This window comes from Osmerus eperlanus, chromosome 15 (genome assembly GCF_963692335.1).
Source record: "Osmerus eperlanus chromosome 15, fOsmEpe2.1, whole genome shotgun sequence".
NCBI lineage: Eukaryota > Metazoa > Chordata > Actinopteri > Osmeriformes > Osmeridae > Osmerus > Osmerus eperlanus.
This window is the reverse complement of record NC_085032.1, coordinates 1,543,701-1,567,922: the sequence shown is the minus strand read 5'-3', so window position 1 is coordinate 1,567,922 and position 24,222 is coordinate 1,543,701. Positions and strand designations below refer to the sequence as shown.

The 24,222-nt window shown below is 40.3% G+C and overlaps 1 protein-coding gene across 6 annotated transcripts in view; it reads right to left on the bottom strand.

Annotated features, from left to right (window-relative positions):
* The window catches only part of cpne3 (copine III), a 62,030-nt gene extending 45,563 nt beyond the window's left edge, over window positions 1-16,467 (bottom strand). For 4 of the 6 annotated variants that reach the window (XM_062480282.1, XM_062480286.1, XM_062480284.1 and 1 more), the window contains exons 1-6: window positions 16,331-16,467; window positions 4,849-4,985; window positions 2,228-2,407; window positions 2,066-2,140; window positions 1,832-1,903; window positions 1,156-1,236 (exon numbers count right to left, since the gene is read on the bottom strand). In XM_062480282.1, the coding sequence (XP_062336266.1) occupies window positions 1,156-1,236; window positions 1,832-1,903; window positions 2,066-2,140; window positions 2,228-2,407; window positions 4,849-4,980 (540 nt within the window). In that variant the 5' untranslated portion in view covers window positions 4,981-4,985; window positions 16,331-16,467. Of the gene's footprint in view, window positions 1-1,155; window positions 1,237-1,831; window positions 1,904-2,065; window positions 2,141-2,227; window positions 2,408-4,848; window positions 4,986-12,873; window positions 12,928-16,330 lie in introns of those variants that run through there. The other 2 variants (XM_062480283.1, XM_062480287.1) reach the window with 2 other exon arrangements.
* Between the last annotated feature and the right edge of the window lie 7,755 nt (window positions 16,468-24,222).

Here is a 24,222-nt window from a genome sequence, read left to right as displayed (position 1 = left end):
ACTTTATGCAAATGAGGAGCGATTTTCGCTAGCGATGGCCAATCGGAGTGTTTCCTTGTTTCTCGTCACGTAGCAACCATGGTAAACATTTCTAGCTTTCAGCTCTAAGATGGAGGAGAAACTAATCGTCTGTGTGGCTGCGTACCCAGTCCTGTTGATACGTCTCTGTTTTCGTACAGAGACATTAACAAAAAGAATGATGACGTTGTCAGTGCTCCTGGTGGGTTTTTTGTACTTTCAAATTCAGTGTCGTCACATTACATAACTTCGTTCTGTGGTAACTAGCTAGCCCTGCTGGGACTCCCTAGTCGTATCGACAGATTAACAGAGTACAGTAATATAATAAAACGTTTTTACACGTCAACGTGTATGTGTATTAAACAGTTTTTAGTTGTCGAGTTGTTTTTGATTGATATTGTGAGTATGTAAACCCCAAGTCTGCACACTCTGCCAGGACTTGATACAAACTACAACATTGACTTTAGAGAACTACAACTCTGCATTAATCTGTCTGACACGCCCCCGAGCATGGTGCACTGTGGGAAGGCGAGCGATGGCAAGCGATTCGCGTCGCTGCAGTGGACACGCACCGTGAGTGAAGTCAGTTACTTTTATACAAATCTTCTTTAGCCTAGCTAAACAGACTAAATTATTAATTTCACTTAACTTTTTACAGTTTAAATGAATGGGTTGCTAAGGGGCATAGTCAATCACATGAATCATACTACTACCATACTTGCTCCATCATGTAGAGAACAACAATCCCGGAGACCCAAAAATACATTCTTATTCCCAAACTGTTTGGACATGTAAAACGAGGCTGGTCTATCAGGCTGAGAGCAAAAAGTTTACATTTTAACCTGACAATCAAAATTCTGATAATGACGGGACTGGGAAGCTGATTGTAGACTACATCACATACATCACTTAGACACAGTCTCCTTTAAATCCACTACAGATAGGCCATTTTGGATAATCTCAGTTACACTAGCAAAAGCGCAATATGATATTGTAGATATAAAATGACAGGTAAACAGGGAATCTGTACAACATTTATGAACGAGGGCAGGTTTTCTTGAAAATAGTTTAAGTCTAATATCGGCCTATTGAGACCTTTGATAAGAAAGCCTTAAAACTGTGGTACTGGGACAACACCTCTGTTCTATGTGCCAGCTGCCATCCAGTTTCTGTTTGCTTGAAGAACTCAAGGTATGGGTCAGATTTCCCAAAGAAATCCTGGAACAAAACAATTACAGTTATCCCATTCCAACTGTCCAACATTCCAGATCCCATTATCGTCCACGGCTGTTTCTTCCATTATTTTCTTAAAGAAGATATGCAGCAGCAACGAAAGACAGTAACTCACCGATATGTATACACCTTATATTACTTCACACCAAATTACAGCCTCTTACTTTGAGATTTGAGTATGTAAACGCTCTCAAACCGTATGTGTAGCATTTGCCTTGAGCAGCGTCAAACTTGAAATTTCTCCATTGAAAGTGGTTGGACGGACACTAATGGGGCCCCCTGGCTAACTGCTAAAATGAGGAAAATAAACTTTCTAGGCATATCCCAATTGGATTTTAAAACCAGAATGTTATAATATAGGTGTGTATCTATATATTAAAGTACAATGCTGTGACAAAGTTTTTAATTTGTATTATATCGTCATTTTTGGACATTTCTGACAAGCGTCGAGAGCTAGGTGGACGATAATGGGACCCCTTACGCTAGTTTTTTCCTTTTAATTAGAGGATCATTATTGAGTTGAAAGTAAATGTCATATCATTATTGGATGGAGGATGGGACGTTCCTATCTAGCTTGTACCTTGTTGTCCAGTTTCCTGGCTTCCACCTCAAAATGTGCTACTCGGTTGTCTTTTATTTCTTCAGCACTGATCTACATAAAGAAAATAAAGGCAAAGTCACTTATTTACTCATACATAAAATGAATATACAAATGCATTGGTCATTTAGATTATTTTATTTTATATAATTTGTAATCAACAATGCACTGTATCAGACAGACAAGACAGTGACTTTAAGGAATAGGTAAACTGACTGTAATAGTTCCTTTTCCTGCAGTTCTTTTGTTCTTCATCACAAGTGGTCGTCTCAGTTTCCTGTTTGACACAACCTGAAAAGGGTAGAGAAGAAAAACACAACGTCAGTGGAAAAATACACAGACGCTGAAGGGGAAAATTATTTGGAACCAGATCAGTACCTGCCCCAAGGTGCACTCAAGTTCTCCAAGGAAATCATCATCGCTTAGATCGATTGTTTGATTATCAATGTCATAGATTCCAAACTTCAATTTCTGCACTTGTTCAAAGTAGTAGTCAATCACAAACTTCTTTGCAAACTTCGGCGCGAGGCAGTTCTGTATTTTTTCTGTGCGCCCAACCTGCATTGGCATATATGTGTATTGATTAGTGTCTATTAAGTAGCAGACATATGTATTTAAAAAAACATATTTTGCATATCATAAAACAGTGTCCACAAGTTAAATACAAAGACATGAATTTGCATTTTTAACCCTCTTGCAGAAAGCAGACTTAACACGCTATTATCCACTGCGACATTGACAAAAACGAATTCAATTCATACCTTCTTGGTATGAGTCTTGACGCTAACCACATCGGCCTGTCTTATCTGTGTTTTGGTTGTAGGTAAGACTTATACGCTTTTTCATGAGCCACACCTTAAATAATTGTGACAGTTGACTGACACCCATTTTGTCCAGTTATTAACTTATCATTTTACCTAAGGACCTTTCCAGATCTTCAGTGGTCTCTGTCCAGCCCCATACTGCCACTCACTGACTGTCTAAAACTGCACATAACATTGAGTGACCTCCATGTACTATCATTAAAGGTCACATGACAAGAAAATTTCACTTTAGGAGGTTATTTAACATTAATGAGTTACCCTAGCCTGCCTTTGGTCCCCCAGTGGCTAGAATTTTCGATAGGTGTAAACCAAGCCCTGGGTGTTCTTCGCCGCCTTTGAGAAAATGAAGACTCAATTGCTCCGTTTGAAAATCTCCTCCTTGTGACGTCACAAGGAGGAAGGTTACCTCCCCTCTCTCTGCTTTGCCCGCCCAGATAATCTGGCCAGCCCATGAGAAACTGAGCTACGACCGTGCAAGGGCGAGTGCGATATAGTTTTTTCCTGGAGAGACATCATGGCGAGCAAACGAACGAAGCATAACAGTTGCTCAGTGCTTGGATGTACAAATGAAAAAAAAAATACATTACCATTTTTAGTTCCTTCATCCGAGCCTCTGCACAACCAGTAGGCCTATCTTAATTTTATTTTCGCTGGAAATGCGCCGACACAACTTCCCAAACTTTTGCATGTCTGCGCCAAACATTTCAGCGACAACTGTTTCCACAACTCGGGACAATACAAAGCTGGCCTTGCTGAAATTAAATTCTGGATCAGTACTAACTCTCCTTGGTCCAGCTACAAACCTCAGACAAGTAGTTAACTAACGCTATATCATTTTGTTGCTTTACTGTATATGGTTACCTAGCTTGCTACCCTTAGAATGTGGCTGTAACGTTAGCTCTGCAGCTAACAGCTGAGTTACTGTCGCTAATGTAAAGGTAGATAGCATCAAGTATGTGTGTGAATACACATGCTTTAACGCGAGTGTTGTACACTTCTTTGTTATTTGGATAACCGTTCTGCTTTTGGTGTTATGGTGCGCGCGATATCCGCCTTTCCCCTCATTGAAATGACTATGAGTGTGCACCTCTGCAAACCAGGGTGATCAGATAAGAATGGGCAAATTCGAGGCATCTTACAGCAAAGGGGCTATGATACATCCATTGTAAACATTAGCGCATGGTGCCGCCCCTCTCCTCCTCATTAGCATTTAAAGCTATAGACACAGAAATAGCGCGTCTTGAGGAAAGCTCATTGTGGGACTGCTCGTAGTGGCTCTAATTATGCACCAAGGCTTAATTTCGGGAAAGAGACTTCAGATACAGTATTAGGGGACCACTAAGGCCTATATAAAAGCATCCAAAAACAGCATGTCATGTGACCTTCAAAGATCCTAATTCCGCTATCTCGGTACCAAGTGTTGTGTTGGGATATTATTTAGAAAATTAAAGGATAGTTTCCAAGTTATTGTACAGCCATGGCCAGTAGTGGCAGTGACATACATTTGTGTTTTGCGAAGTTTACTGAATTTGTAGATTATCTTTTCATGTTTCTATGGTATACTGTAAAACAGTAAGCATTTTGTACGTTTTAAAAACTTTTAATGGCAAAAACAATCAATATAGGCAAAGAGTCCCTCCATGTATAGCATTCAGTCTGCACTTATTATACAATCAGAATGATGGTGATTTCACCTGACTACAACTCGTTCACACTTTCTCATGTGCTGATGATATGATTAGTGAAATGATGCTAGCTGATCATTTTGACCTAGGGCATTTTGTGATAAATAAGCTTTTATTTAAAATGCATCTGATAACTCTTCACAATAATATACAAACGATGTGAGTCAACACAAAAACTTAAGCAGCAAACTTTACGAAACACAAAATATATGTCACTGCCAATACATTTGACCATGACTGTAATTGGAAAATGTTTATCTTAAAATAAAACATGCCTACATTTTAATGCAACCTTCAGATTATACTAAATATATCTTATGAAAAGAGAGCCGTAATGTACTCATAACCAGTCTGTCAAATAGTTTCTGGGACATTCCAATAAGAAAGACAATATTAACCTATACGAATACTATTTCGTTCTGATTTGAGGTTGTGTTAAGCCTTTAAGGATAGCATGATAGTATGGATGATGTATGTATAAACTACTGACCTCATACCACTGGGACTCAGAGATGTTCATTAGAAGTACACACAGAGGGTCAGACTTTGAGATGACATCGCGGTCCAGCAGATTCTCACAAGACACAATCAGCTCCACCTTTGTCACACACTGGGCTGCCATGTCATCTAGGAAAAACAGACGTGTATTTTATTTGAAATCAGTACACTAAGATAACATTCTTGGCGAATATACAGGAAGATAGACAGGAAGAGGCAAGAGTACACGTTCTGTCACCATCTGTACAATGTATTGCACTACAGCTGTTTGGTAAATACTTCTTCGTCATATTATTGCACCATAAACTAACACAGATTGATTCATCTGTTTGTTATTATACTGTTGTCCCCTTGACTATGCAGATTTTCACAGGTCAGAATATGGAGAAAAACATGCTGGCTGGTTTAATGTGAAATGCAACATGATGTAGTAGGCCTATTACAAAGAAGTGGCACTGACATAAATTTGTGTTTCGCAAAGTTTGCTGAATTTGTAGGTAATTTTTTCACGTTTCTATGGTACACTGGAATAATAAGCAATCAGAAACATTTTGATTTCACCTGACTAGTACTTGTTCACACTTTCCCATGTGCTGTTGATATGATTAGTGAAATTATGTTAGCTGATCATTTTGTCCTAGGGCTTTTTGTGATAAAGAAGCTTATTGGGTGTGCTCAAGCCTTCGGCAAGCATGACTTGTGCTAGGCCTATATAAATAAACTAGCCTTGCTTTGCTTTCAATTCTCATAAATTATGTTAACGGAAAACCTTGCCATCCAATAATAAGTGACTTATCACGGTATTTAAAGGCCCAAAGTAGGCTTATTCCGCACACTAACATCACACAATGGCGTATTTATTGCTGCTGCAAAAGTTTGAAGATCGTGCCCCGAGAAGGGAACGCATCTTCCATAACCATACCGATTTATTTGCAGAGAGTGACGAGTACCTGTTGGGACGCTTTAGGCTACCAAGAGCAGTCCTCATGGATATTTGTAACAGTCAACTGTCTTCTAGGCTGTTTTGAAATATGTTTTTTTGCTTCAGAATTCAGATGAAAGTTAAACCATTTATTTTTCACTTGAACATCAGTTCTGCACTCTTCTCCAGATAGGCTACAGCGTTCACTGCATGAGTAATTGAAGTTTTATTTACTGCTTTGTATCCACGCTATTAAATATGATGTGTCGTTTGTCGCTAACTTCTTGCAGCTGTACCTCCACTTCAGAATTACTAAAGTTTTTCTGTCTTTTGTCGAGGCCTCCACCGTCTTTACCACGTCTTTTTGACATTTCTCTGAGTGTGCACACGGCCCTGCCATCTCATGCCCTTTTATGGGAATTAACGGGGCGTTTACCTATGCTAAATAGGAGCAACGGGGCACGAGCTTTCAATTTACAAAAGACCACACCTGTGAACAATTCTGCTGTTTAGGAACACATCATGAATCACACGTAGATTTTTCTTAGGAACTTTCTTAAGAACAAATTTAAGAAATAACTTAAAGATATTGGTGAATGAGGCCCATTGTTCTCTCTCATATATATTTATTATTTCTATATTATTATTATTTATTTTCCCACCCCTAAGGATCCGTCAATATTTGGACTACATAGACAACGTCGGTGTTAAAAGGTTTGTCTTGGTAGCGATTGCGTTGGTTGTATTTTTATTTACGTTCCGTTCCAACGTACGACAGCGGTCTATGATGCATCTGTTTTCAATCGTTAAAATAAACATTCCTCACAAATACATTTTCGTTGTAGGATTTATTATGACATTACATTACAAGTAAACAATTTGTTGGTGAAATTATCATTACCTGTGGTTTCAAACCAGTGTAGCTTGGATTTCATGGAAAAGTGTAAAAACCTTTTGCACGCCCCAATTTTTGTCCAATGTTTACCAAATTTGGCAAAGATGATCTTTAGACCCAGTTTCACAAAAGCAATCAGATGGATTTTCAATTTTCAAAACGTTTGTTCGGTAGAGACGATCAAAAGCGGTGGCGAAGCCGCCAAACGAGGCGCAAGAGCATATCTCAGCAACCATTTGCGCAATTGTCACCAAACTTGGGTTCCATCGTTCCCATGAGGAGCAGAGGAGCCTGCAGTGTTATACCAGAAAAATAACTTTGAACTCTCAGTACTCTTGAACGCAAACATATATTTCAACCAAACTTGGTGTGTTGCATGAGTGCAACAGGTTGTTGTGACTTAATTGTTGCACAAGTGCTATGGAGGCCATGTCCTGCTCTGGACTGCTTGGCCCCTCCATTGCTGCTTGCAGCTATATTTATTAGGGGCCAAGCAGCGAAGCTGCGAGGCACCTACTGTAATTGGTAGTATTATTATTAGGGGCCAAGCAGCGAAGCTGCAAGACACCTATTGTAATTGGTAGTATTATTATTATTAGGGGCCAAGAAGCGAAGCTGCGAGGCACCTATTGTAATTGGTAGTATTACTATTAGGGGCCAAGCAGCGAAGCTGCGAGGCACCTATTGTAATTGGTAGTATTATTGGGTGTGCTCAAGCCTTCGGCGAGAGCACAACCTTTGTTCTCTCACATATATATTATTATTATTATTTTTATTTCTTTTTGTCCCCCTAAAACTCAGTCAATATTTGGCCTACCTAGACAACCTAGGTGTCAAAAGTTTCGTCTTGGTAGCGATTGAGTTGCTTCTATTGGGATTTACGTTCCGTTGCATGGTTTAGGCTGAAGTTAAGTTTTTGTGGCGAAAAGTGAAGCTAACGGTGGCTAATTTGCTAGCCACAGTCACTGACGTTACTAACGTCACTACGTCACGAAAACACGCGTGACTACCTTTGGCAGAACATTCGTATCTGTTAACTTGGGGGATAGCTAGGCTAACTATAGCTTTACTGCAAGGCAGCTAATTTGCTAGCCACAGTTACTGACGTTACTAAAGTCACGAAAACACGCGTGACTACCTTTGGCAGAACATTCGTTTCGCATCTGTTAAGGGATAGCTAGGCTAACTATAGCTTTACTGCAAGGCAGCTGCAGAAACGCCACAAGAAAAGAGGCCAGGGTGACAACTATTTACTCATTTTACTTTGTGATATGACACACAATTGTGATGTGTAATGTAACTACAATATAAGCTGATATTATTAAGGAAGTCCATCTACTTTCAGAAACAGTAGTCTACTATTTCACTGAAGTATTAGCATCATGACATTATAGCCTGTGTTGCCCGGGCAACACATACTACGGTCTATGATGTATCTGTTTTCAATCGTTAAAATACACATTCCTCACATATACATTTTCGTTGTAGGATTTATTCTGACATTAGTAAACGATTTGTTGGTGAAATTACCATTACCTGTGGTTTCAAACCAGTGTAGCTAACTGCAACGCTGTAGCTTACGCGAGACACTACAAAAACATCTACAGTACACAGCTGTTTAGGAAGTCAAACGGCGACAGAACATGTTCGGCACTCTCCTTACTTAAATCAAAAGTCTATCTAACTACTAACCTGAACTTCATTGCCACAGCCTAAACGTTGTCAATCTGTTCATGAAAATAATTAATTTCAGCCTAAACCGTACAACGGAACGTTGAATCGAATTCAACCAACGCAATCGCTACCAAGACGAACACAGCAGTAGTCTAGTACTGTAGTAGTAGAATTTACGGGGCAGCTTCTCCACACAGGGCTATATCGCATTTTGCGTTGTTACTGACAATGGTCACTACCAGTGAGCTTTTTATGAATGAGCGATTTTCCACTAAATAAATGTCACGCTTATTTACGTTTTGGGGGGCATATTTTCAGTTAGCAGATGGTACTGTTTGAATCGCGATTCCATCTTCTACTGCCGGGTAACGTCGTAGAATAATCTTCAAAGGGGGTTCTTTATTAATGAATGAATGCAATGAGTAGGCTAAATGCCTGAAAATATCATGAGAAGGGAAAAACTTAAAATGACGTTTAAGTCATAGAGATTAGGTCAATTTTTACACCGGTCTGCCCAATTTATTCGTTTTGTTTTAACGATGAGGCTGCCTCTTGCAGGGGAAATGAGAAGACATCTATTTCATTCTACACTTCACTCGTATTTTCAGTTGTAAATGAGCAGCAAAAAAAAAATGCTTTTAAATCTGTCATCTTTATAAATAATAAGTATGCATTTTTATATAAAATATACAGAAATATCAGTTGTAAAAATGTCATTCAAAAACGGACCCCTGTGCAACCGACGCAAGCAAGCACACCCTACAATTTCCCCAGAAATTGTACCCTCTCTAGTTCAAATTGTTTTCACACCCATCATAGTCAAGTTCATAGTTAAAACATGTATTTTTAAAGAGCCGTTCGGGAGCCAAAAGAGCCGGCTCTTTTTGGTGAGCTGAGCCATACGAGCCGGCTCACGAAAAAGAGCCGGAATGCCCATCACTAGTTGACAATGTCCAACAGTTGCTACGTTACAAGAAACAAGGAACCAATCCGATTGGCCAATGCTCTTCACTGTTCCACTGTTCAAACTTTTTTCTGTTTCTACATCTTTCAATTATTAATACTTTTCAGAATGGGTTTTATTCGCCAAGAAACATCACACAGACAAGGAATTTACTGTGGCAGGAAGGTGCACACATTAAACATATAAGAATCTTAAATAAGAAGTGTACAAGTCTAACTAATATTAAGGGCCTAAAAATGTAAAAGGGTTAGAATGAAATAAAATATAAAAAGGCTCTAACAACGCTTTAACATTTATGAAATTAAATAAGATACCCTTTTCATCACTCTTTTTTCTCCTTTTTCAACCGTGAGAAAATATTGCAATGCATAACAATGACAGATATACTTTTAACACCATTTTGGTTTCAAAGCAACACTTTTTATCACCTTCATACTGCTGACATACTTTTGTCTGCTATGATATTGATAACTGTTATGCAATACTCTTCATCACTATATTTGCTAATTTTTCTTCAAACTTTTTTCTGTTTCTCAGTCTTTCATTCTTTAATACTTTTAATGCTTAAAAATGTATGAAAGTCAATAAGATACTCTTTTCATCACTGTTTTTTCAGTAAGAACAGTAAGAAAATATCGCAATGCATAACAGTGACAGATATACTTTTAACACTTTCTCACCATTTTGTTTTTAAAGCACATACCTCTTTTAAAAATGTTGTAAAACCTTCTTCACTATTCAAGCCATCAAAACAATCGTTTCAACTGCTTTCAGCAAACACAAATTTTCTTCAGGAAATGTACCTTTCTACTTTCAAATGATATCTAGTCAATCTGTTGAAAACAGTGTTGTGTAGACACAATAGATTTATTTGTAGGTTTTCATTTCAAGTCTCCACCTTCGATGTTTCAGTGAGTGCAGTTGGCCGTGTTGCGTTTTTGCTCCGCAGCTTCGCTCGTTGTAAACCAAATCTATATGAGCATACCATAAAAGGAGAAAACCAAGCGTTTCATTCTAGGGCTATTTCACAGGATGCATCAGGGGGCATAGAACAACACCCGGGCCATTTTCAGCTAATTGGGTTATTTGCTCATATTGCAAAAAACTCAAATTACTAAATGCTTCAAACGTACCTTGGTCGTAAATCCTAGCAACTCAAGCGTGTCATGTGATGCACAAATAAGTTATGTTATTCTGTCAACATGTTTAACCATTTATTAAACACATCCTGGATATAAAAAGAAAAACAATTAAATCAAATTTCTTGTGATAAAAAATAAAAAGGTAATAGTCAGCAAAACAATTGACTTTTAACCTCAAACGTGCTCTCTCCCCTGCTGACAGCCACCTCTGCACAACTCTGTCTGGTTGAAACTGTGAAACCTCTGGTCCCTCAATGCTAGCATATCAAGCTTCCATAGCATTTCATAAGTATGATACTGAGTACCCAAGTCGACACCATTCTTCTGCTGCAGTTCAATAGCCCGGGGAAACGAGGCGAACGGCTGGTCCGTCTTAATTACGTGATATGCCGTTGTTATAAGTCGTGCATCTCGTGCGATGGGCATCTGCATTTAAATTCCTGACCAGAATGGTCAACGGCCCGGAAGATGGATTGTCAACAACCCGCTTAGCTGTCACGCAAACCAGGTGCTGTCTGCTATTAGCATGGCTGGTCAGGGATTGTTTTCGAAAGTTGTCGGTGCCTTTGTAAAAAGATCCACTTTTGTCTGCTTTAGACGGGAACATACGACAGACGACACAGTGCATCTTAGTTCCATAAAAAAAGTTGCTTCCGTTTGAGCTCGTAGCTCTCCTTTGCTGCCATCTTCACTTCTGTGTCTCGCGCCAGTCGTTAAAAAATGTATTGAGATTAGAGAATTACAATTTGACAATCACTCGTCACCCACTGCTCAACTCTTGATTGGCCAACGGTGCGCCCTAAGAGCTGCAAAGTTATTTATGCATTTAGCAGATAGCTAAGTTTTACAATGCAATTTTTTTTTTCAATCAATGCTTTGCAGGGTACAGTGAGTTGCTAGTTTAACTGTCCCAACGTTACTTTTTACTGTCCCCGGGCCATCGTTATTGTCGAGCCCTGCCAAGTCTGCCCACTTTGCCATATTGTTATACGAACTACAACAATGACTTTAGAGAACTACAACTCTGCACTAGTCTGACACACCCACGAGCGTGGTGCACTGTGGGAAGGCGAGCGATGGCAAGCGATTTGCGTTGCTGCAGTGTAAATGCACCGTAACCCGGACACAAATACACCATTCGCCATCCGTGTGCCGTGTGCACACTCAGAGAAATTACGAAAATACGTGGTAAAGACGGTGGAGGCCTCGACTTTAAAAGAAAGAAAAACTTTTGTAATTCTGAAGTGGAGGTACTGCTGCAAGAAGTTAGCGATAAACGACACATCATATTTAGTAGCGTCAGCGGTGGATACAAAGCAGTAAATAAAACCGATGCATGGAATGCAATAACTCATGCAGTGAACGCTGTATCTGGAGAAGAGAACAGAACTGATAAAGTGAAAAATAAATGGTTTGATCTGAAATTTGAGGCAAAAAAAACATATTTCAAAGCATAGAAGACAGATGACTGTTACAAATATCCATGAGGACTGCTCTTGGAAGCCTAAAGCGTCCCAACAGGTACTCGTCACACTCAATGCAAATAAATCGGTATGGTCACAGAAGATGTGTTCCCTCCAGGGCATGAACTGCAAAATTTTGCAGCAGCAATAAATATGCCATTGTGTGGTGTAGGTGTTACGGAGTTGTATATAAAGTTCTTGGTAGCGATTGTTAAATCCTGCGTCATTGGGTCAAGACTCTTATTTTGAAGTATTGTTCACACTTTAGTAGCATATCCTGCCTTGAAGCAGAAGAAAAGATAACTGCTGCAGGTAGGTTGGGCAAAAAGTGTTCGCATTCAAGTCTTTAGAATAATTCCATATATATTTGTATTACAAATGCCAATTAAATGTCTGTTTTGTGTGGTCAATAAGCAATCATATAAATCGCATTTTAATGATATTTAGAATTGTTTAATTTGATTTTCTACTTTCGTTTGACTTTCAAGCACGTTGGCGGTTGGCTAATGGAGTTTGTAATGTTGACATGTACTTTGTTTAGGCGGACCAAAGTAATGCCCACAACTGAATTACGTATATTTGATGACCCATTGTCCAGGTAACAAATTCAATTTGCTGTTTTGATTTGAAGTTTTATATCTTGTGTGGTAAAATTGTTATTATACTGTTATCGTACTGGTGGTGTGGATAGCATTCCCGCTTTAGAATGACTAGCCAGTAACGTTCTGTTGCATGCTACATGCAGTACCCTTTTTCCACCACAAGAGTGGAGTGTCTACCGTAAGCACTGTTCTGCGCGATACAATGTTGGATGAAGATCTTATGTTGTGTGTCCATATGACATTATGATTGTATATTTTAGTAATTAGGAATTAATTAGAACACACTGTTATTAATAGAGCAGAAGAAAAGATAAGTGCTGCAGGCGGACCAAAGTAATGCCCACAACTGAATTACGTATATTTGATGACCCATTGTCCAGAAATAAACATCTTCATCCATCCTGAGAGTAAAGAGCAGCAAACACAACGCAGGTTACATAGACCTAGTGTGGGGTCTACTTTGGGCCTATAAATACCGTTATCAGTCACTTATTATTGGATGGCAAGGTTCCACGTTAACATAATTGATGTGAATTGAAGGCAAAGCAAGGCTAGTTTATATGCCTAGCACAATTCATACACAATGGCAATTCAAAGTGCTTTACAAATGAGCAGAAGTGTAAGTGTAGTGTGTATTTATTAAAACAAACTAACTTTTTATTAAATTATGTGTAAAATAATCAAAATTATTAGTTGCAAAATTATAAAGGCGAGAAATATTCAATTTTAAATTGGAACGGACGAAAACGGTATAAACATGTCAGCTCTCAATTGTGTGTAAAGGCCAATGGGACACATGGGAACGCCCTCCTCTACGGGGAACGCCCTCGGAGAGCCCCGGAGAGCTCGACGTGCACCTCCTGAATTTTCTAAAGGCTTACAGTGCGTTCACACTGCAGCGTTTTTTAACGCTCTGCATCGCTTGCCTTCCCACAGTACACCACGCTCGGGGGCGTGTTAGACAAGTTAATACAGAGTTGTAGTTCTCTAAGGTCACTGTTGTAGTCATGGCCAAGCGTGCAGATTTGGGTTAATGTACTCACAATATCGATCAAAATACCACTTTTACACAACATTTATGTAAGTGCAAGATTTTACTAGTGCAAGATTACAGTAGAATACATGTTACGCCACCGGTCACTCAACCAGTCGTTTGTAGGCTGGGCTAGCGAGCTAGCAGTGGCACAGAACAGTCACGTAATGTGACGACTACATTTAAAAGTAGGCTATAAAAACGCACTAGGAACAATGACGACATCGGCAACCATGCACCATGCATTATTAGTTTAATGTAATCTTTAAATTCAGGCTCGTCACATTAGTAACTTTGTTCTGAACAGAACTGGGTGTGCAGACACATACGAAAAGTTTCTCCTCCATCTTGAAATTGTCAAACCTAGAAATGTTTACCATGACGAACAGTTGCTACGTTACAAGAAACAAGAAACCAATCCAATTGGCCAACGCTAGCGTTTTCACGCTCCTCATTTACATAAAGTTGAGAAAATCCAACTTGCAACGCTCCGCTCCGCTCCGCTCGCCTTCCCACAATGCCCTACGCGAGCGTCAACGCCTGGTTTCATTGAAAATGAATTGGAAGCCGACGCCACGCGCCGCCCGCTCCGCTGCAGTGTGAACGCACTGTTATATATGCTTCTGCGTTTTTCGAAAAACGGACACATGGGAACGCCCTCTTCTCCAAGGAACGCCCTCTACGAGCTCTCTGTCAGCCCTCGGAGAGCCCCGGAGAGCTCGACATGCAGCCCCTGAATTTTCTAACTATCCGTCGTGAGCGACGGAGAGCTACGGAGACCCCCTTGGCTGTGATTGGTCAGTATTAAGAATCGCTTGTGTCAGGGGCGGGGTTGCCGGGATAAACAGGACGAACAGAATCCTTTGACCGCCATTGCTGTAAGTTTTTACAATTCATATTTCAGCTAAACAGTACATGTAAATCAGCATCTGAATTAAAATGTGACGAGAAATGGGCAGTGTAGTTGCTGAAAATGTGCGTATTTTATTGATGAAACGGCTAATTTGTAAATTTGCTCCGACTTCTCGATAACCTAGGTAAATAAACACTCCACGACGATTTACAAAAAACAGTTGCGCCACCTACTCTTCTGGCGGTGAATTGTTTTCAGCACCCACAGCCTACGGAGAACCATAAACGCAGTCTATCCGTGCGTATCCTTGCGCCCGCCCATCCATAAACGGAGACGCAGAAGCATATTGCGGCCTTAACTATCCGTCGTAATTTCGGAGAGCTACAGAGAGCTACGCAGAGCTACGGAGACCCCCTTGGCTGTGATTGGTCAGTATTAAGAACCGCTTGCGTCAGGGGCGGGGTTGCCGTGATAAACAGGACGAACAGAATCTTTTGACCGCCATTGCTGTACGTTTTTAGAATTCATATTTCAGCTAAACAGTACATGTAAATCAGCATCTGAATTCAAATGTGACGAGAAATGGGCAGTGTAGTTGCTGAAAATGTGCGTATTTTATTGATGAAACGGCTAATTTGTAAATTTGCTCCGACTTCTCGATAACCTAGGTAAATAAACACTCGACGACGACTTACAAAAAACCGTTGCGCCACCTACTGTTCTGTCGGTGAATTGTTTTCCGCACCCACAGCCTACGGAGAACCATAAACAAAGTCTATCCTTCCGTATCCGTGCGTATCCGTGCGCCCGCCCATCCGTAAACGGAGACGCAGAAGCATATTTCGGCCTTTAGAGTGCTGTTGGGTGTGCGTAAATTCTGTTCTTACCTAAGAACAAATCCCAAATAAGAAAACATTGGTGAATGCCAGAATCTTTGTGAAAACTGCGTAAGTGGGGTTTAAGAACATTTTTTTTCTTAAGAACATCTGGTGAATGAGGCCCAATCTTCTCTTTAATAACAAGAAAAGTATAATGTGAGACATTTGACTTCCCTCCGTTTGGTTGCGACAGCAAGACGAAATCCTTAACTTTTTGTTTCAAGTGGTTCGCACGCGCGACCGCGAGGGGGTGCCTTTCATGGCAGCCATGCATCTGATGGCACAACAGCGGGGCTGATGAAAAGGGCCGACAGCTTTGTGGAGATAAGACTCCTCGGCCAATATTAAGACATATATCCATATAAGGATATTAATACCTAGGATATATATATTTACTGTACTGCTGTCGATATAGCTCTGTCTAGCTGAGAGTCAGAAACCTCCCGTCTCAGACTGTGACTGGCACAAAATCTGAAACTCCTTGCCAAACAACCTCGCCCGACACCAAGTTGAGACTGCAACTTATCTGCAATTTCCATGTGCATTTTGTGTTTTATTATCATGTCACAAACACAAATCACTTCTTTGTATGGTTCCGAAGACATGGCTTAGACTTATTATCAGTGCACCGAGTGCGGGAAAAAAAATTTTTTCCGGGTGACTAATTTAAGAAAACCGGAAAACAATGTATTTTTGCAATGGCTCTAGTCCTAAAATGGCTAGCAATGTAAGCTATTAAGTGACAGTAATGTCACAAAAAATGTATTACTAGTATAATAACATAATTTGTTGTTTATCACATACATAATATTATTAGCTATGTGTACAAAGCAAATACGTTGGAGGCATAACCAAATTATTTTACTAACTAGCTAGGTCCAGATGCTACAGTAGCAACCGTAACTACATCATTTACCAGCACGTCATCATACAATGCAAGCACATCAGAACAGTATAGCTCAATATGGCATATAACATAATGCTTAACATAGAGTGCTTTTCACAGTTGACCAGTTCAAAGTCATTGCTAATCGTGGTAACTACTTACCAAGTGAAGTTTCTCTAGTAGCCTACTACCAGTAGCGAAGGGACTGCAAATAGAAACGAACTCCGCCTTCTGCTGCTAGCCTACAAGACATTGTGGGTGGGTTCGGGAGGACAAACGTTCTGCTCTCAATGTAATCACAACAGAGTTCCAAGCGTCAATAAATGCAAAACTGAACTTATTGCTCATTTAACATTGTGATAAAAAACACAATTGTGAGATTTAATGTACAATACGATGTACGCTGTTATTATTCGTACATTTACTTTCGAAAACAGTAGTCAATTTTCGCTTGTTGACTGAGGCGTTAGCATAATTAGCATTTGTTGGACGACATATAGGATAGCAGTCTGTGATACATCCGTTTTCAATCGTTAAAATAATCAACATGCCTCACATATCAATGAACGTTTTATGATTTATTATGACATCATATTACTAGTAAACAATTCATGGGTACAATTATCATTATATACCTGTGGTTTTAAGCAGTACCGTAACGGAAACACATGTGGCTCCCCCCGCAGAATAACCCTATCGAAACTCAAGCTTTTCTTTTGTGGGAAATTTATTCAATCAGAAAAAACTGCTCAAACAGAGAACAAATGTATTCCAACAGAAAAAAAACATAGGCTAGGGCCTATCAAACAGCTCAAACAGAACATATGTTACAACAACTGAAGGATTCATATTCTATGTGTCTATTCCAATATGTAATGATGGTATCCAATGACACAAATCTGTGTTCTAGAAAGAGTGGTCTGGAGTCGCAGAGGTCCAATAATATCAGCTTTAATGCAGCAGTTAGAAATCAACAAGTACAGAGCTCTGGGGTTGTCTAAGTTTCCCTACCCGCAACAGAGTTTGGGCTGGTTCACGAAGTCCAACTGGCTATCTGTCCCTCCCCAGCATATATTTATACAGTGCAATTGAAACACACAAGTATTAAAAAAGGGTTGAGCTTGTTCTCTCGTGCATCAGGGAGTTGTTCTTGCCTACGCGTCCCACCTGCTCGGGTGCCGTCTCCACCCGGTTTCAAGGTTGTTTCTGAAAATGAAGAGATAGAGACACAAAGAACAGCATGCTTCCCACACTCAGTGTGAGACCCAATGTTTAAGCCTGGGCACACTTCTAAGTTCATAACTTTAATAAGCACAATGCATAACTTTAATAAGCACAATATATTCTTTAATCCCTCTTTTGATCTCTGAAAACACCAGAGATCAATCAACATAGCCCGGACCAACTACCTCTTAAGTAAAATAGCGGAAACCTTCTTAGTCCAGTACAATTCTAGTGTGGTCAAGCAGTATCACTCTTGACCTAGTTGTAACCCTCTTTTCCGGACTCTCACATTCGTAGCAATAGCAAAAGGTTCACTGGCCCTCCTGGCCCTTCTCCACCAACTCCTGCAACGTACGACTGGATTCTGGAGCAGCACAACACATGCTCCAGTGGTACCACGTACTTCCTTTCCCCAGCACCCTTAGGGCGTGCAAGGTTCTCTCGATGACCTTGAATGGTCCTGTCCATAAATGTACAACAGGCTTCTCCGAACATCGGATGATGTATTGGGGCAGGTGGGGCAGGGTCTTCAAGGGGAAGGGGGGGGGGGGGGGCAGACCACTCCTAGGTCTGATGGGGCATAGGGGCAGATGGGGCAGCGTCTCCAAGGGGAAGGGGTAGATCATCCAGTGAGAAGGGGGGGGGGAACAGGGTCTCCAGGGGAATGGGGCCTTAGAACAGGGGTTAGGTAGTCAGACCCGCCGGTCTGACTCATCCTGAAGCAGAAAAGAGTTACAGTCCCAGCATCACCTTATCTCCCATGATCAAGCAGTAACTGAGTCAAATGAGATGCGAACAGTCGAACACCAATGATTAAACACAGATATTGAAATGAAGAACCCATTTCAGGATTTAAAGTGGATATTTTTAAAGTTCAAATAAATCCCTCCTTTCACACCCTTATAGGGTGTGACAACAAACCCAAATTCAAATATCCCATTACCGATTACACAATGTTGACATACAATAATGATGAGACTATGCAGCGTTATAGCCAAGTGGTGTGGACACACTGGACACAGTGGGAAAACCCTAATGATGTTATAGGGGAAAACCCACCGTCACTCCAGAGTGGACATTCGACATCCATGTATCCACGGCAGACCTGGACATGCTCACAGGCCCCCTTCACCACATACATACAATTTTAGCCAAGCTTTTAGAATTGTAATAAAATAAAATAAATTTGAAACAAATAGAAAAACCAGAAATTAGACAGGATATTTTAAAGTTCTCATAAGATCCCTCCTTTCATTGATAACTTTAATCAATACCCAATCTCCTCGTTTGACTCCTCCACTCTTTGGTTTACTGCTTCACCTGGAACAGAATTTAGCAGAAGACATCTCTTTTCTAGTTAGCATTTTTTATAAAATTGGTTAACCATTTGATTCGCCTCTTCATCATGCTATGTGAAAGGTTTAAGTTGTGGTATTACATATGATCTCCAATAAATCAATTCAAATGGTGTTATGCATCTGGTATAGGACTGGGAAAGACTTCAATTCACCTAGTAAACATACTGTATCTATAATTACCAGGCAATATTTTCCCTTCAGTTTTCTTATTGTTGAGCAAACACATGTAACAGCATCTAATAACGAGCCCCCATATTCAACTCCTATTAGTCATGCCTAGAAATGACAATCTGTTTCTTTGTTCCCTTCTTTAGAAAATCAACTGTTAGTTTAATTTCTTTCACTCCAAAAAACCTTTTCTGTCTTTTAAAACAGTTAAGTTTAAGACCAATATTGTTTTAGATTCTCTATTTTACCAAATCACACCTCTTTTTATCAAAGATATGATAAAAGCAATTTTCATTATGCCAAACCAGAATCCGTATGCTTCTTAAATGAAATATAGACCAAATAATGTTCTTAATGTAGCTATTAACCAAACATTTTTCCCAAATATATTTTCTATAAAGGTCAGATAGGTAGAACTTCATAACTCGTTTTGCTGCAGTTCAAAACGAGCCAATTAGCTCAAACCATCATAACCACAATTTATCAAACTTGATGAGTGTTCCCAAATTATTTCAGAACTGAATGTTATAATAATCCTCTTCATGCACTAATACCATTTATTAATACAACATTATCACAGCCTAACTGTTTATTCCAAACAGTATGCCAGGCTCTGATAAAACTCTCAAATAAAACTTAAAACCAAATTACAATTAAACTCCAAATAAAAGTACATTTAGTTATGTTCTCTTTCTCATTTTTAACCAAATTATATCTAATACCTTTATCAAAACTCTTAAAAACCCTAGATTTTACTATTTTGACTTAAAATGTTATCCCATATACCTTTCCAATTGCTTCCTCATCATTTTTCACATACATTTCCTCAAACCATTCTTTGACCAACACAGCTGGTTTGCTCTAGTATAACTCTTCCAATTGTATTAGAACCAATTTATAAACCAGGGGTTCAATTTCTGCATTTTTACTGAATACCATCACACATTCCAGATTTTCCGCCCATAAATCCAAGTTCTGGTCGGAAAGGCTTAAAAAAAAAACCCTCCCTGTTTGGCTAGGAATTATAACAAATGTTGATCACGCATTTGTTAACCACCAAACTTGGGATTCATCTAAACGAACACAACTATCAGCATTAATACTCACAAAATTATACAGAACTATACCCTCTGGGATCACATTTGTAAGATCTCAAGTAACAGGACTCTTTTAGCCCCCACCTTTCTCCAACTCTCCTCGGGATTTCTGTAACTTCTTGTTCAAAGAAAAAAAAAAAAGCACGAGATTGATAAAAGTGAGTGATCTCACAATTTGACAACTTGTTAGATTTTACACTGAAGGCAATTATGGTCCTTGGAGGACACCTAGTGGATCTTTTTATTTTTTATTTTATTTTTTAAAGAACGACAGATCGGTTTAAAATACCGTTCAACTCAACCCGACTCCACACAAATATTACTTTTTCACATCAATTCAATTCTGTAACCCTCTTGTACCGGAGAGGACAAATAAAAGACACACCACACTCCTCTCTATTTTTATTAAACTCAATCTGACTCCACACAAATAGACAGTGAAAAAGACAAAGACAACGAGTTTAGGGACTCTAACCCCTGGAGAGGACTCTAACCTCCCCTTGGACAAGGACAACGAGTTTAGGGACTCTAACCCCTGGAAAGGACTCTAACCTCCCCTTGGACAAGGACAACGAGTTTAGGGACTCTAACCCCTGGAAAGGACTCTAACCTCCCCTTGGACAAGGACAACGAGTTTAGGGACTCTAACCCCTGGAAAGGACTCTAACCTCCCCTTGGACAAGGACAACGAGTTTAGGGACTCTAACCCCTGGAAAGGACTCTAACCTCCCCTTGGACAAGGACAACGAGTTTAGGGACTCTAACCCCTGGAAAGGACTCTAACCTCCCCTTGGACAAGGACAACGTATATAACAAATATGCCTACATATAGTTGATACACCGGTAGGCTACTTTCTACAGGTTTGCAGGTGAATACACATGTGCGCGTCTTTTAGCAAATATGTGCAAAGTCTTTAACCACGCTCTTTACATGTAAACTGCGCGCTCGTTTATTCTCTATGCTAAGGATGGCCAGACCTGACAGCCTCTCTTGTGACATGGAGCTTCTGAGATGTTTTGATCAGTTTTAGCTTGGAAAATGACCTTGATGGCCCAACAATAACACCAGTCGGCGTAGCAGGATCCGAGCTACGCTACAGTTAGCTACCTATTTGCTGCGGGCTCGCCGGTCTGTGTGACCATCTGACCTATTTCGTCACGTCACTTACCTTGCTAACAAAGAAAGCGCAATTAAATATACTTTTCTTTATTTTTATATCAACTCTGGAAACACAGACAAGACAATAAGACCATAGTGTGCATCCCATGTAATTCAAATTGGATAAAAAAAAAAAACTTCACTGCGGGGGCAATCTCTACGGGCCTGGTTTTAAGCCAGTGTAGCTCACTGTAATGCTATACACGACGCGGTTTAGAAAACTGAATTCTACTGCTGATTAGAGAGGCGGTTAGAACCAAAACTGTACTTTACTGTAGCGAGTGGTAGGCCTACGTGCCAGTGAAGCAAGTGGTACGTGACAGTGGCTAGTGGTACATGCCAGTGCCTCCACTGGCACATGACAGTGGCTAGTGGTACGTGCCAGCGTCTCCACTGGTACGTGACAGTAGCTAGTGGTACGTGCCAGCGCCTCTACTGGCACGTGACCGTGGCTAGTGGTACTGCCAGCGCCTCCACTACGGTGTTCATTTTAGGACATCCTCAGATCTCAGACTCAAGTGTCAGACTCAAACAAAAAGGCGTCAAATCTCAGACCAAAAGTCGTCAGACTCAGGCGAAACGGCTTCAGTCTCAGAAAAAAACTCTGTCATTCTCAGACAAAACGCTCTTAAACCAAACGCCGTCATTCTCAGACAAAATGCTCTCAAAACAAACGCCACCATTCTCAGACAAAACGCTCTCAAACCAAACGGCGTCATTCTCAGACAAAACGCTCTCAAACTAAACTGCGTCATTCTCAGACAAAACGCTCTCAAACTAAACGGCATCATTCTCAGAAAAAACGCTCTCAAACCAAACGCCATCATTCTCTGGCAAAACGCTCTCAAACTAAACGGCGTAATTCTCAGACAAAACGCTCTCAAACTAAACGGCGTCATTCTCAGACAAAACACTCTCAAACCAAACAACATAAATCTCAGACAAAACGCCCTCAAACTAAACTTTGTCAGAATTTTTTTGGTCAAAGCTAGCTAGATGAGGGAGCTGTTGACTAGCTTTCTGAATTAGCTAAAGTAGCAGCTTTTAAAGTGAATACCATGGTTTTGTTTCTGTTGACTGGTGCAGCAAGAAAACTTACTTTTGATATAATACGAAATAGTTGTTTTCTGCAAGCTAGTTCACTCGTGTAAAGTAAACCCATGTGTAGTCCTCTGGATGCCATGGATACTACAAACAAACTTTGCTAAAGAATCATAAACGTCATCAACACGCGGCGCGACAATCTGAACAACTGTTCCGCCAGTACAATCAAAGAAATTATACCAGAGAATGTCTGCTGTCAGCTGTGTTGTCGATGCCTTGAGAGAAAAAAGGAAGTGACCAGAGCTTGCCGTAAAGCAGTAGCTCTGGTCGTACCATGTTTATGACGTCAATGACATTTTCAAAGGCTTTTTAGAACAGAAAGGCGACTTTAAAAAAATCTAACAGCCAGCAGTGTGTATTTTTTTTGAATCCCCTTTCGAATTCAGAATTCAAATTACGAAACAAAAAATTATATCCCAAGAAAATGGATTTTGAGGGGTATAGCTCCATAGACCTCCATTCATTCCGCACTCGCTCGTTAGCGCCCTCACATGGAACTGCAACCAGTTCAGAACCCGGAAGTTTCCAGAGAGTGGCAGTTCTCCCCATAGATATATATAAAGACTTCTCCCTATATTAGACATTCTCTGGTATAAGTTCTTTGATTGTACTTGGCAGAACAGTTGTTCAGATCGTCGCGCCGCGTGTTGATGACGTTTATGATTCTTTAGCAAAGTTTGTTTGTAGTATCCATGGCAACCAGAGGACAACACATGGGTTTACTTTACACGAGTGAACTAGCTTGCAGAAAACAACTATTTCGTATTATATCAAAAGTAAGTTTTCTTGCTGTACCAGTTAACAGAAACAACACCATGGTATTCACTTTAAAAGCTGCTACTTTAGCTAATTCAGAAAGTTAGTCAACAGCTCCCTCATCTAGCTAGCTTTGACAAAAAAAATTTGGACAAAGTTTAGTTGGAGGGCGTTTTGTCTGAGAATGACGCTGTTTGGTTTGAGAGCGTTTTGTCTGAGAATTACGCCGTTTAGTTTGAGAGCGTTTTGTCTGAGAATGATGCCGTTTAGTTTGAGAGCGTTTTGTCTGAGAATGACGCCGTTTAGTTTGAGAGCCTTTTGTCTGAAAATGACGTTGTTTAGTTTGAGAGCGTTTTGTCTGAGAATGACAGGTTTTTCTGAGACTGAAGCCGTTTCGCCTGAGTCTGACGACTTTTGGTCTGAGACTTGACGCCTTTTCGTTTGAGTCTGACACTTGAGTCTGAGGTCTGAGGATGTCCTAAAATGAACACCGTACTCCACTGGTAAGTGACAGTAGTGGTACATGCCAGCGCCTCCACTGGTACGTGACAGTGGCTAGTGGTACGTGCCAGTGCCTCTACTGGCACATGACAGTTACTGTTTTGTTGATAGTGGTACGCAAGTATGGAACGCCGACAGGGTCAAAGGTACTCGTAATTTAAACGCGTATTTTTGATTGGACACCCGTTTAGGAAGCGCCTGCAGCTGTTTCATAACCGGCTGCAGCCGTAAATGTGCAGGCGAAAGTTACACATGAATGTACGCGTTAGTTAACGCTTGCAGGCGTTAAATAAACGCTTGTATATTTACACGTGCAATTGCAGGCGTTAAATAAACGCCTGTATATTTACACGTGCAATTGCAGGCGTTAAAGGTGACATGACATGCTGTTTTTGGATGCTTTTATATAGGCCTTAGTGGTCCCCTAATACTGTATCAGAAGTCTCTATGCCGAAATTCAGCCTTGGTGCAGAATTACAGCCACTACTAGCAGTCCCACAAGGAGCTTTCCTCAGAACGCGCTGTTTTGGTGTCTGTAGCTTTAAATGCTAATGAGGAGGAGAGAGGCGGCACCATGTGCTAATGTTTACAATGGATGTATCGCAATGGCTCGTAGCGCCGTTGCTGTAAGATGCCTTGAATTTGCCCATTCTCATCTGATAACCCTAGTTTGCAGAGGTGCACATT